Raw genomic sequence first — 14,869 nt, 5'->3', positions numbered from 1 at the left:
GTTTTGTTGATCAACAGTTTTGTTTATTTTTAGAAAAAACATACAACGGTTATTAGGTCATTATCTTTTTTTGGAGTTTGAAACTGTTTTTTGGATATCTGCTTGATTCTCGCTAGTTTTAAAACTGATTCTTCTTCTTTTCAAAGAAACCGATATATTATTTACTGATTATTTCTAGAATTTTTCTGCTTCTCTGCTATTGAAACTTAGCGTGTTTTTTTGTTCGTAATTCATTACTGTTGCATCGCAAATATGGTGAAGAGGATCAGAGATGATGATTCTATGTATAATTTCGTTTGATTTTTGCTGCAAATTTTTTTTTTGTTTTCAAATTTTTAGCGTTTTTGTTGTTGTAATTGTAATGTAGCCCGAAGTCGAAGAAGGTGAATAGTGTCGCATCTTAAGGAAAATTTTTGGCACTGTCTACTGCTGGGAAGAAGAAAGAGAAAGATGGTGATTATGATCCAAGGTAGATTTCAAGTTCTTAGAGTAGTTTAGATATTTTTTTTTCTATTTTTGGATGTTTTCAGTTTATTAGAGTATTTATTTCATGTTGTTAGGGTTTGTGTTTCAGTTTTTGTTGTTTTATACACATATGTTTTCAGTTGTCGTTGTTTTTCAGTTGATATTTATATTCTTTCAGTTGATTATAGTATTCTTTCAGTTGCTACTTGTATTCTCTCAGTTGATGTTGTTTTCAGTTGATATTTATATTCCTTCAGTTGATTCTTGTATTGTTTCAGTTGATTCTAGTATTGTTTTAGTTGCTTCTTATATTCTTTCAGTTGATATTGTTTTGTTTCATTTAGATATTTCTACCTTTCTTTTGGTGTTTTTCATTTGTTTTTCTTTACTTTTTTTAAAAAAATAAAGATGTGTAACTGAAAAATGAAGTAGTGTAACTGAAACAATGTAAATTGTAACTGAATATTTTTAGTCTCGTTGGAAAACAATGAAATAAAGAGTCATTATACTAAATGAAATAGTAAGAAGACCAACTGAAAAATAAAGAAGTCTAGCTGACAACTAAATAAGTCTAACTGAAAACGAAATAAGTCTATCTGAAGCACTATATAGACTAGCTGAAAAACGGAGAAGTCTATCTGAAAAACAAACAAGTCTATCTGAAGCACTATATAGACTAGCTGAAAAACGAACAAGTTTATCTGAAGCACTTTATATACTAGCTGAAAAACGAACAAGTCTATCTGAAGCACTATATTGACTAGCTGAAAAACAAACATGTTTAACTGAAGCACTATATAGACTAGCTGATAAAACAAACAAGTCTAACTGAAGCAATGTAAATTTTCAATGAAAATTTTAAGTGTAATTGGAATAGAATGAAATGAAAGAATAATTATACTAAATGAAATAATAAGGACTAGCTGATAAACAAACAAGTCTAAGTGAAGCACAATAAAGAAGTTACTTTGAAGGACTGTAGAGACTAGCTGAGAAACAAACAAGTCTAACTGAAGCACTATATAGACTACCTGAAAAACAAACAAGTCTAACTGAAGCACTATATAGACTAGCTGAAAAATAAACAAGTCTAACTGAAGCACTATGTAGACTAGCTGAAAAATAAACAAGGCTAACTGAAGCACAACAAATACTAGCTGAAAAACAAAGAAGTTACTTTGAAGGACTGTAAAGACTATCTGAAAAATAAACTAGTCTAACTGAAGCACAATTTAATATAAGCTGAATGCAAACAAGTCTAACTGAAGCACTATATAGACTACCTGAAACACAAACAAGTCTAACTGAAGCACCATTAGACTACCTGAAAAATAATCAAGGCTAACTGAAGCGCTATATAGACTACCTGAAAAATTAACAAGGCTAACTGAAGCACAATAATGACTAGCTGAGACACAAGCAAGTGTAACTGAAGCAATATAAATAGTAATAATATTATCTTTCAGTTGATGGTGGTCTTCTTTCAGTTGATGTTGGTATTCTTTCAGTTGAACTTTGTATTCTTTCAGTTGATCTTTGTATTTTTTCAGTTGATGTTGTTTTTGTTTTCAGTTAGTTTTATTGTTTGATTAAACTTTCTTTCTTTCAGATGTGATAAATCATTGTCTAAGAAGAAAAGCAAATGTGATTTATCACCAATCAAGTTTTCATTTTCAAGATCTAATCCCGATCAACAGAAAGACACATTTGATAGATCGTATGTTTTTTTCATTATTCTCCTTTTATATTATATGATTGTGTTTTTTTTATGTTTTAAAGTTATTTTTGTTCACTTTTGTTAGGAATTTCACTGAGCAAGAAATGAAGTCAATTAGTCTACAAGTATTGTCAGACTATTCCCATTTAAATGAAGTGGTTAGTAATTTGAGTGATGAGCAAAAAAGAGACATTAGGGATATTGGGTTTGGGAGTCTCTTAGATATTAGGATAAAGAAGTTTTGTCCTAATCTGAATTTGGAGGTGTTGTTGAATTACAATGCATCTGGAATGATGTTTTCAACAAAGAATGGTAAACTGATTTTTAATAAGTTTACCATTAGTGATGTTTTGGGGTTACCTGTGTCAGATAGACCAGTAGAGGTTATAGATGATGACGCCTTTAGGAGGAAAGGTAGTCAGATAGAGGCTGGAAGTGCCAGGAAGGATTGGCATAGGTTTCTTGGTATTTCTGACCCAAGAAGCCATACATTGGTAGAAAAAATTGGGATGATTTGTTTAAGAAATATCAATCCGGGGATGATTTGAAGAAGTTATTTGTTATCTTTTCGTTGTCCAAGCTTCTATGTCCTATAGCTGATTTAGGGCCTGTGCTGAAATGTGCCAAGAGTTTAGAAGATGCATCTACAATTTCAAGTTATGACTGGTGTGGATATATATTGAGAAGTCTTTGTACTGTTTTTGGACTGTCATCAGTCTATTATGATGAAGAAGAATGAGCTTGGACAGAAGAAAGTATCATTCAAGCTTCGGGGATGCGTTAGCGCTTTGACTCTTGCTGTTATTCACAACTTCAAGTGTCGTAATCTGGATTATTCAAATGTCAGTAAGCCATTTATCACTTATTGGCAGGAAGAGAAGGATTTGAGTGATGTTGTGAAGCAGTTTGAGATCAACATGGATTTTATTCTGCCGGTGAAGCGTGAAAAACAGAAGGTTGAGTTTAAAGCTCCTAGTGTTAGTGCTGCTAGTAGGAAGTCTGGTTCTCCTATAATTAAGGTGGTTGAGGGTCCATCACCTTCAACTAGGCAGCTTATTATGGATCTTCCTCATAGTTTGATGACTGATGAGGAAATAGATGCTCTTGATGTTCCTGTGAGTTTCATTTATCTTATGTTTTTATTTTTTTTACTCTTGAACTCTAAGTGAAGACTGTTAACCTCTAACTGAAATAATGTCATACTGAAGAAGTAAAAAGTCTAACTGAAATAAGAAGTTAACTGAACTAGTAAATAAGAGTAATAACTCTAACTGAAAATTATATTAGTCTAACTGAAGAGTAAATAAGTCTAACTGAAAATTATATTAGTCTAACTGAAAAGTAAATAAGTCTAACTTAGAAGTAAATAAGTCTAGCTGAAAACTAAATAAGTCTAACTGAAAATTAAAGAAGTCTAACTGAAGAGTACATAAGTCTAACTGAAAACTAATAAAGTCTAACTGAAGAGTACATAAGTCTAACTGAAGAGTACATAAGTCTAACTGAAAACTAAATAAGTCTAACTGAAAACTAAATAAGTCTATCTGGAAACTAAATTAGTGTAACTGAAAACTAAATAAGTTTATTTTTATTTCATTTAAGTTTTCATTTGATAGTTGGATTCTTTCAGTTGGTCCTTATATTTTTGTTTATGTTGTTTCTGTGTCATCATCATATTGATTTGTTTGTTTATTTGTTTTGCTCTTTTAATTGAAGGAATATGTGAAGAACATGCACAAGTTGAAGAGGAATGCGCTTGCATTCTGTCAAGTGAACTTGGAGATTGCCCAGAATATTCGGGAGGAAGGCGAGAAGCTGTCTCAAGACAGTATTTCTCTGGATGATAGTGAAGTATTTAACCCAGATTTTCTGAGTCAAATTGACGACATATGCAAGCGTCATTTGGAAGCGAAAGACAGTGCAAACAAAGTTGATCCTACAATTTCACTATTGGTGAAGCGGCCTGTTGAATTGGAGTTTGGAAGAAATGAAAATGTTCCTGATTTGGATTCTGGTGTTCATGGAGTTGAAGAGAAAGAAGGAAGTAAGTTCCTTTCATTATATTATTTTCATTTTGTTGTTGTAGTTTTGTAATCTGGTTGGAATAAAAATTTTAGACTCTAACTGAAAGAAATGTTTAATGAAGAAGTGAAATAGCTAACTTTGAGACTCTAACTAAAAGAATAAAAAGACCAACTGAAAACTTTGACAGTCTAACTGAAATAATATGAACACCAGCTGAAAATGAGATGAATACTAAATGAATTTTTTCACTTCACTTAAGTTTTCATTTGATTGCTGGATGTTTTCAGTTGATGTTTTTTTTTTTCATCTGGTGGAAACATTGTTTCAGTTTATGTGTATTTAGTTGTTTTTTTATGTTTTGAATGAAGATGATGAAAAAGAAGGAGAGGAGGATGAGAAGAAGAGGAATGCTGATGATGATCAGCATAAAGATGATGATGATGATGATGATATGATGATATGATGGTGATGATAAGGATCACCAGAATTATAATGAGACAAAGGATGATGATGCTGATGATAATGGTGATGCTGGTCTTCAAGGAGATGAAGACAAAGGAGGAGATAAGGATGCTGGTGTTCATGGAGATGGAGAGGAAGGTGGAAGTAAGTTCTTCTTATTGTATTGTTTCAGTTTGCTTAAATGAAAAAGTTAAATAGCTAACTGAAAGAATAAAAAGACCAACTGAAAAGTCTGATATTCTAACTGAAAATAATATTAATACTAGCTGAATATCATATAAATACCAAATGAAACTTTTGGTATTTGTTTTTATTTAATCTGGTGGAAAAATTGTTTCAGTTTGTCAATGAATTTATTCATTTTTGATTTTGTGTTTTTCAGTTATTGTGTATTTTTTTTTTTTATTGTTTTTGTTTTGAATGAAGATAATGAGAAAGAACCAAAGGAAGATGATAAGAAGACTGGCAATGCTGATGATGATGGTGGTCTTCAAGGAGATAAAGAGAAAGGAGGAAATAAAGAGTTGGATGTGGGGTTCATGCAGATGGAAGAAAGGAGGAAGTAAGTTTCTTTCATTTTATACCTAATTGAAAGAATTCAAAGACCAACTGAAAAATGTGATGCTCTAAAGGAAATAATATCTTATAAATAGCAACTGAAATACTGTTTTAGTTTGTAACAATATGAAAAGAACTGAAAAAATAAAAGGGCTAACTGAAGTATTATAAAGACTAGCTGAAAAATAAACAAGTCTAACTGAAGCACTATAAAGACTAACTGAACAATAAACAAATCAAAATGAAAGAATATTCAGACCAACTGAAAACTTTGATACTCTAACTGAAATAGTATTAATACCAACTGAATATCATATAAATACAAATGGAACTTTTTATATTTATTTTTTATTGTTTTTTGTTTTTGAATTAAGATGTTGAGAAAGAACAACCAAAGGAAGATGATACAAAGAGAGGAATGCTGATGATGATCAATTAAAGGGGCTAAGGATAAGGATAAGTGTAAGATTTCTACACACGTCCCTACTCGCACCGTGCTGGTATTGATCTTGTTGATCTTCGTACTCCAATCCTCCTCCTCCTCCTCTCTCTGTTGTTGAAGCTGTTGAGAAGTATATAGCAGAAAGTCTTGGAGAGTTGATTCTTCTGCTAAAAGGAAAAACATTGTCTGATTTCGATGGCCCTTCATTCCAACTATTAACTCCTAGTCCTGTTGTTGAGGATGTTGCAGACAGTGCAGAGAGTGGTGAGGGTGTTGGAAGTTCAATTCCAATCATCACTCCAGTAAATGTAAAATATCCTCGAGTAAGTATAGTTTTAGTTTGTGTTTTAATTTGTTTATTTTTCTGTTTCAGTTAGTGTATGTTTCTTGTCATTTAGTATATCTTTTATTTCAGTTAGTGTATGTTTGTTGTCAGTTAGTGTTTGTTTCTTGTCAGTTAGTATTAGTTTATGTTTGAGTTAGTGTAAGTTTCTGTCAGTTAGTGTTTGTTTCTTGTCAGTTAGTATTATTTTATGTTTCAGTTAGTGTATCTTTCTTGTCAGTTAGTAATAGTTTTTTTATTTGGTTTGTGTTTTCTTGTCAGTTAGTATCTGTTTCTATTTTCAGTTAGTGTATGTTTATCTTTCAGTTAGTATATCTGCCATTTTTTTATATTTTAATTGAATGCAGGGTGATGGCTCTTATTCTGATCAATCATCATACAAATCCTACAAACCTCAGAAACAATCAAAGTCAGAAATCCCTTCAACACCTGAATTATTGAAGGGGTGGGACTATGACCCTACTTCAGAGAAAGTTGGGAAAGTTGTGAGAGTTAAGGAACCAGGTGATGATTATGACGATGAAGGTTTGGAGGACCTCATTGATAGGATTGCTGATCAAGGAGTTGGTTCATCTTCTGACAAGGCTAAAAAAGAAGAGGATGAGAAGGAAGCTGGTGTTGTTTCATCTTCTACCCCTGGATTGCATGCTGTTCCTGTCAACAACCATGGCATAATATTGTGTCGAAGTTTGCAACATTATAATGATATTTGAGTGATCTGTCTCCTGAGCAGAGGTTGCTGGTTGATTATCTATTTTACAATGAGTATGAAGATGTTGCATTATGTCATTGGATACAGATTCTGAAGAAGTGAAGATGAAAAATGAAATTATGCAAAGTGAACTAACAAGTGATCTCATTGTGGATTTTGATAATCCTCATAGCAACTATGCGGTTCAGTTGTACAAATTCGACTTAATTAGCATGCCTCGTCAAGGTTGGCTCACAAGTGGAGTTATTGACGGATGCGCCTTCATGTTCAATAGGCAAGAAGAGGAATCACCTTCTGCAACAAGGAGATTCTGGTTTAATATTATGCCTTTTGTAAGTGTTGTTATTGCTTAGTTTTATATGTTTGTTTTCATTTGGTCATAGTATTTTGTCAGTTGGTCATCTTCTGTTTTTCAGTTTGTCATGTTATGTTTTTCAGTTGGTCATATTATTTTTTCAGTCTAATAAAAAGTAAATAAGTGTAACTGACAACTAAATAAGTCTAACTGAAAACTAATAAGTCTAGCTGAATAATAAATAAGTCTAATGAAAAATAAAGAAGTCTAACTGAAATAGTGGAAATGTAACTTAAAACACCAACTTAAAATGACAACTAAATGAGTCTAACTGAAAACTAAATAAGTCTAACTGAAAACTAAATGAGTCACTGAAATACTTGAAAATAAATAGTCTAACTGAAAATAAATAGTCTAACTGAAAACTAAATAAGTCTAACTGAAAACTTAATGAGTCTAACTGAAAACTTAATGAGTCTAACTGAAAACTAAATAACTCTAACTGAAAACTTAGTAAGTCTAATTGGAAACTAAATAAGTCTAACTGAAAACTAAATAAATCTAACTGAATAATAAAAAGTCTAACTGACATTTTAAAATAAGTCTAACTGAAAACTAAATTTATTTTTTCAGTTGTTATTTCTGTCTTTCAGTTTGTCATATATCTATTTTCTTTTGTTGTAGAACTATATCAATTGGTTGTGTGCTGAGAAGGTAAAAAAGGTTCAGTTTGAGAGTGAGATTGCTGAAAATGAGATTATTTTGAAAAAGCTGGAGGGCACTAGTCAGTATGATCAGAAGTTGAAGGAATGGGAAGAAAAGAAGAAAAAGCTGATTACAAAAGATGATGATTTATTCTACAAGAAATGTAAGGAAGCTATTTCTTCATGGGTGAAATCATTTCCAGGGAATGATATTCGAGAAGCTGAACTGGTTAGTTGTATTATTGTTAACCATTTTTTTATTTGTTTTGATTTCACTTAGTATTATTTTATGTTTTATTTAGTGTATGTTTGTTGTCAGTTAGTGTATCTTTCTATTTCACTTAGTGTATGTTACTTGTCAGTTAGTCCTAGTTTATGTTTTCAGTTAGTGTATGTTTTTAGTTGAGTTAGTGTATATAAATGAGTTGGAGTAAATTACATTTCAGTCATTGTTTTCAATCTTTCAGTTAGTGTATTTTTTGTTTCAGCTAGTGTTTTTAGTATTTCATTAAGTTTTTTGTTCTCTGTCAGGTAGACTTATTGCTTTTGCATCTTATGTTTATCTTCCAGATTTTTGTTCCTGTTCACAAGGATGATCATTATACTGTCTTGGTGCTGAACAAGAAAGCAAAAAGGATTGAAAATATTGACAATCGTACAGACATGAAGGACATTGATAGATATAAGCATGAGGAATTTAACGGTCTTACATACTTTGTACGTACCTTTTTATGAGCATTTGTATTTTTTTTGTTCCATTTTATTACTTGATTTTTAATTGTTGTTTACTTTTTGATTTTCAAATGCAGTGTCGTGCTTTTGATTCTTTTATGCAAGATACTATGAGATGTCGTGATTTTGATCATCTCCACCATTGGCAAACATCAACTCTTTACTTCCCTTGGAGAAGCAAGGACAACAATTTTGATTGTGGTGTCTATGCAATCAAAACCATGGAGCTGTATGATGGTCAAAATACTAACCATTTTGCACTTGTTGACCTAAAAGGGTATGATTACTTTATTGTTTTTAGGGAGTATTTTGCTTGTTAGATTTATGTTTTTGAAAGTTTTTTAATAGAAAAGGGTATGATAGCCAGTTAGTGAAGGACTTGAAAGACTAGCTGAAAAACAAAGTTGTCTAACTGAAGCACTATAAAGACTAGCTGACAAATAAGTAAGTGTAACTGAAGCACTGTAAAGACTAGCTGAGACATAAACAAGTCTAACTGAAACACAATAAATACTAGCTGAAAAACAATCAAGTCTAACTGAAACACAATCATTACTAGCTGAAAGCATTATAAGGACTACCTGAAAAACAATGAAGCACTATAAAGACTAGTTGATGTTGTTGGTTGTTTTCAGTTAGTTTTGTTTTTTAATTGTTACATTTCTGTTTTTGAAACTGTTTTAATAGTGTTGATTTTATTATTTTTCAGGCAGCCACCAAAAACCTTGAGCGGTGCAGGCTTGCGCTTCGTCTTGTGGACCATCCTTTAAACAAATTGAGAGAGAAAGTGAAGCATGACTGTTATGTTTGGTCTGCAAAGAAACCTGAACTGATGGCAAGACAGAAGTTAAGGAAGGATAAAGAGGCTGTTTAGATAAATTAGCATTTAATCGATCAAAGAGACAAATAGAAAAGAAGCACACTTTTACGGCGAAGGAGGGATCATGAGGCGAAAGTAGAAGATGTGTTGAATAATAATTTTGGAGACAAAGTGAAAATAGAGCAACTGTTGAAATTTCATTATTCTTAGGTGCCAAACTTTTTTTTTATTATTATTATAATGTACAGTAGAAATAGCACACCATTAAATTTGCAATGTACAGTAGAAATAGCACAGAACTCATTTTACATTTTATATCTGTGTTCTTTAATGAATTGTACATTTACACTTACTTTGAATGGAATACATTTGTGTAAATGAAGTTGTTTGAAAATTAATTGGAAAAATACAATCACCAACTGAAAAATGAAAAATCTAACTCATAATAATAAGTGTATGACATATATTTGTAAATATAAATTTTAAGTCTAACTGAAGCACTGTAAATAGTAGCTGAAAAACAAACAAGTCTAACTGAAGAGTTATAAGTCTAACTGAAAAATAAACAAGTCTAACTGAAGCTCTATAAACACTAGCTGAAAAATAAAGAATCTACTGAAGCACAATTAATACTAGCTGAAAAATAAATAAGTCTGACTGAAGGAAATTAACACTAGCTGAAAAATACACAAGTCTAACTGAAGCGCAATTAATAAGAGCTGAAAATAAATAAGTCTAACTGGCAGAAATACACAAGTCTAACTGAAGCACAATTAATACAAGCTGAAAAATAAATAATCTAACTGAAGCATAATTAAGACTAGCTGAAAAATACACAAGTCTAACTGAAGCAGATATAAAGATAGCTGAAAAATAAATAAGTCTAACTGAACAGAATTAACACTAGCTGAAAAATACACAAGTCTAACTGAAACTCAATTAATATAAGCTGAAAAGTAAACACGTCTAACTGAAGCACTAGAAACACTAGCTGAAAAAAAAACAAGTCTAACTGAAGGACAATAAATACTAATATTACTGAATTTCGAGTAGCTTAGAAATAAACAAGTGTAAATTTAATACAATTACTGACTGGAATACAATTGAAAACTAATATTATTTGAACACTATTCAACTTGAGGTACATTTGGGGTTTTTGTTCCATATTCGTTCGGATGCCTTGTCTTCATTTTACGCTTCTCAAAATGTCCTTTTACTCTCTTGTTTCCCTTTGGGGTCTTCCTTTTGTCTTTATCACCTCAGGATTTTCAACTGTTTGTCTTCGTAGTTCTTCGTCTTCGATTTCTTGTTGTTTTTGTTGATCGTCTTGAAAACTTCTTTCACTGATTTGTATAATTCCTTCAACGACTTGTCACATAATGTTCTTGCATCCTCATTTGATTGACATATTGACACTAGGTTGTAGAAATTCTTGGTTATTGCATGTCTCCATGGTGTCCACAATGTGCATTTTGGCTTTGGTCCTTGTCTGCTTAATAAATGTTTCTTAGTCAATTATTTCATTTGACTAACTAAATTTTCAGATAGCTTATAAATTCTTTCAGGTGGTGTGTTAATTGTTTCAGTTAGTTAAGTGTTAAACCCCACACCCCCCAAAACCCCCCACCACTAATATCCCCCCTCCCACACACAAACAAAACCCCCAATTAATGTTCTGGTAGTAACATTAATGGATCAGTTAGTTATACTAATGTTTCAGCTGGAGCCTTTTTTTTTCAGTTCACTAATTAAATCTTTCAGGTGATCAGTTAATTGTTTCAGTTGGAGTCTTCAGTTTTTCAGTTAGTTGCTTTCATTTGTCAGTTAGTCATATTGATTTATTTCACTAACCTTGAACATTCTCCCATACTGCTGACTTTGCAAGTCTTGTCCATCTCTTAAGGATATATTGTTGTGGTATTTGAAATATGCTGAACATGTGCATGACCCTTATTATGTGAAAGCAAAGCATCCCCGTCTCTGTGAAGCATTGACATGAGCACACTAATTCTGTTGTAGCCTCATCGTATGCTACTGTATGTGAATTGGTGAAATCTTCTTCTGGTGAGACTTCAAACAACTTCAGCTGTGAGTTTTCTGTTGCAAATGCTCGTAAAAATGATGCCATTGCCCACTCATACTCTGTTTCAAAGTCATTATACAGTGCTAGTGTGATACATCAGCTGCATGTTTCAGAAGCTTTGATTTGGATTTGACGGCTTTGGGACGTTCGTTCTGTTCCGGAAGTTGTCACTAGTTTCATTGCTTCTCCATCTTTTCACTGTTTGCTCAAATATATGATAGAATTCAAACAGGTTTGTTGTTGCTTTTGCATTGAATGATATTGCCTTATTTGTGACTTCACTTCTTTGTGATGATAAGATTCCAGCTGAAAACATATCCCTATTTAATGCGGTGCACCACTTGTGTCTCTGATCATATACTTGCTCGAACCATTCTTTTTCTCGTGTCCATACAATTCCATCATTTTCGCCCACAATTCTTCAAAGCCTGATTCATTTTGACACCCCATCAAAGCAGTTCTTGAACATGTTCTTGAAGTCTTCATTGGTCTTGAGGGATCCGAAGTGGCTTACAAAGTTCTTCTCTATATGCCAAAGGCAAAGCCTATGTCTTGAATTTGGGAAAACCTGTTTTAAGATAGTACATATTATGCTAGAAATCACTTTCATTTGAATGCTTGTGAATCTAATTGAAAAGTAAAGAAATAATATGAAGACCAACTGAAAAATTAAGAAGTCTAACTGAAAACAGTGTAAATGCTAACTGAAAATTTCATTAGACAAAAAAAGTAATATGAAGCCCAAATGAAAACTAAATGAGTCTAACTGAAAACTAAATAAGTCTAACTGAAAAGTAAATTAGTCTAACTGAAAAGTAAATAAGTGTAACTGACAACTAAATAAGTCTAACTGAAAACTAACTAAGTCTACCTGAATAATCAATAAGTCTAAATGAAAAAGAAAGAAGTCTAACTGAAATAGTGGAAATGCTAATAACTTAAAATTCCACTAACTTAAAATGACAACTAAATGAGTCTAACTGAAAACTAAATAAGTCTAACTGAAAACTCAATGAGTCTAACTGAAAAGTAAATTAGTCTAACTGAGAAAGAAATTAGTCTAACTGAAAAGTAAATAAGGCTAACTGAAAATTAATGAGTCTAAATGAAAACTAAATAGGTCTAACTGAATTATAAATAAGTCTAACTTAATAATAATTAACTCAAACTGAAGACTAAATAAGTCTAACTGAAAACTAAATAATTCTAACTGAAAACTAAATAATTCTAACTGAAAAATACCTTTTCAATTGCATTGCCCATTGCCTTATCTTGATCAGTGAAAATTGTCTTTGGCTCTTGTTGGCACATTGCTCTCTTGAATGTTTCTAGTAGCCATTCAAAGCTCTCTTCCTTTTCATTAGTTATGAAAGCACATGCAAACATTGTTGTTTTCCAATGGCAATTTATGCCAACAAATGGTGCACATATCAGTCCATATTTGTTTGTCCTATATGTTGTGTCGAATATCATAACATCTCCATATGCTTTGAAGTCCTCCAACATCATTGAATCTCGCCAAAAGTAGCTGACAATGTTGTTATGTTCCCAAATTTCAGCCTTAGAAGAATGCAGGATCATCATCCGCTCTTTGCTGAAGTAATCCAACACGCTCTGCATATCCTTTCCTTCAACCAATCTTGTTCTGTACTGTGTGATATAGTTTAGATGGTCCCTTTTTGTGTGCCCACTACTTCTTCTGATCCAGCCTCATGACACAAAAAGTTGTATGCATGCATTGGCTTTATGCCAGATTCAACCATTGTTTCTATTAGTTGTCCTTTTTGTTCAGTTATCTTCCTTTCTGATTTCAGATGATGTATTTCTTGTTGTATTACCAACTCATGGTTGTGCTCAACTCATGAGCTACTACAACAAAGTCTTGACCAGGTTTTTCTTGCTTAAATCTGACCATGGCTTTGCATGCTGTTCTTGTTTCATTGACTACTCTTTCCTTTCTTCCTTGGTTGGCTGCTCAACATCTGGTATCTGAACAGGTTTTTCTTGTTGTGTGTCTTTTTCTTTTGGTTCTGTTTTTTTGTTTGTTGATTTTGAGGCTCCTTCCTTTGAGCAAACCAAGTAGAATTCGTATATTGAATTATCAATTCTCCTCCTCCTTAGAGTTTGTTTCCTAATACTAAATCCTAATGCTCTTGAGTGTGCTTGATACAAGTTGTAACCATCTTTGTGATCTGTAACATGTCTCCCTATTAAACTGCTACTGATATTTTCGTCATTGATGTACTTGAGATATTCATGTTCAGCTGTTGAGTTCATTGACAAAAAATAAGGACACTAACTGAAAGAACAAAAGCACTAACTGAAAACTAAACAAGTGTAGCTGGAAATGATTGTAATAATATCAAATGAAAGAATAATTATACTAAAGAAATAAATTAAGGACCAACTGAAAAGAAAATAAGTCTAACTGAAAACTAAATAAGTCTAACTGAAAACTGAATCAGTCTAACTGAAGAGTAAATAAATCTAACTGATGAGTAAATAAGTCTAACTGAAGAGTAAATAGTTCTAACTGAAAACTAAATAAGTCTAACTGAAAACTAAATAAGTCTAACTGAAAACTAAATTAGTCTAACTGAAGAGTAAATAAGTCTAACTGAAGAGTAAATAAATCTAACTGAAGAGTAAATAAGTCTAACTGAAGAGTAAATAGTTCTAACTGAAAACTAAATAAGTCTAACTGAAGACTAAATAAGTCTAACTAAGCACTAAATTAGTCTAACTGAATCAGTCTAACTGAAGAGTAAATAAGTCTAACTGAAGAGTAAATAAGTCTAACTGAAGCGTAAATAAGTCTAACTGAAGAGTTAATAAGTCTAACTGAAAACTAAATTACTCTAACTGAACACTTAATAAGTCTAACTGAAAACTATATTAACTGAAAAAAAAATAAGTTTAACTGAATAATAAACAAGTCTAACTGAGTATTAAATAAGTCTAACTGAAAAAGAAGTTAATGAGTGAAAAATAGACTTTTGTTGCAATGTAAATGCAAATTTTATACATACTAACTGATACAATCGAAATTCTAACTGAAAATGAGTAAATGCAATTGAAAATTAATTTTAGACATTCACCTGTTTCTTTGTCTTCTTTTCCAGCTGATTCTTCATGTAATTTCTTTTTTTTTTTTTTTTCTGATGTGATATCTGTGTTACGGTTTTCATTGTTTAGTTCAATCTGTAATGTGAGATCTCTGTCAGTATTCTCATTGCTTAGATCAATTTGTAATGAACTTCCGATTTGTGAATTTGAATCTTCAGTTTGACATTCTTGGCTGAACTAGATTTCAGTAGTGGAACTAGATTTGCAGGGAGAAAGTGGATCTGTTGGATATGTTTCGGTTGTTTTTGTTTTTGAACAATGGCGGATGAAGCGGATGAAGGGGATGAAAGTGTTTTTTTGTTTTTTTTTTTTATTTTTTCGGTCATAAATAACTCGCGCGCGTTGCTCGTCCGATGAGAGTGTTGTGTCGGACAAGTCCGACACA

At 32.0% G+C, this 14,869-nt stretch overlaps 1 protein-coding gene across 1 annotated transcript; it reads left to right on the top strand.

The window, feature by feature from the left end:
- Window positions 1–6,760: 6,760 nt before the first annotated feature.
- LOC130590353 (uncharacterized) lies at window positions 6,761–8,865 on the top strand. Its single transcript, XM_057392543.1, has 4 exons — window positions 6,761–7,056; window positions 7,704–7,952; window positions 8,294–8,440; window positions 8,533–8,865. The coding sequence occupies exons 1-4, from the start codon at window positions 6,796–6,798 to the stop codon at window positions 8,773–8,775; spliced, it is 900 nt and encodes a 299-aa protein (XP_057248526.1). The 5' UTR covers window positions 6,761–6,795; the 3' UTR covers window positions 8,776–8,865.
- The last annotated feature ends 6,004 nt before the right edge of the window (window positions 8,866–14,869 follow it).

Source organism: Beta vulgaris, chromosome 2, assembly GCF_026745355.1.
Source record: "Beta vulgaris subsp. vulgaris cultivar EL10 chromosome 2, EL10.2, whole genome shotgun sequence".
NCBI lineage: Eukaryota > Viridiplantae > Streptophyta > Magnoliopsida > Caryophyllales > Amaranthaceae > Beta > Beta vulgaris.
Note: the sequence above shows the minus strand (reverse complement) of the source record. Positions and strands in the feature narration are given on the sequence as shown.

Bases quoted from the DNA above. Each gene is read 5' to 3' on its own strand.
- LOC130590353 (XM_057392543.1), top strand. From the start codon at position 6,796: ATGTCATTGGATACAGATTCTGAAGAAGTGAAGATGAAAAATGAAATT. The intron at 7,057-7,703 runs GTAAGTGTTGTT...CTTTTGTTGTAG, and splicing joins GGTTTAATATTATGCCTTTT to AACTATATCAATTGGTTGTG. The intron at 7,953-8,293 runs GTTAGTTGTATT...TTTATCTTCCAG, and splicing joins ATATTCGAGAAGCTGAACTG to ATTTTTGTTCCTGTTCACAA.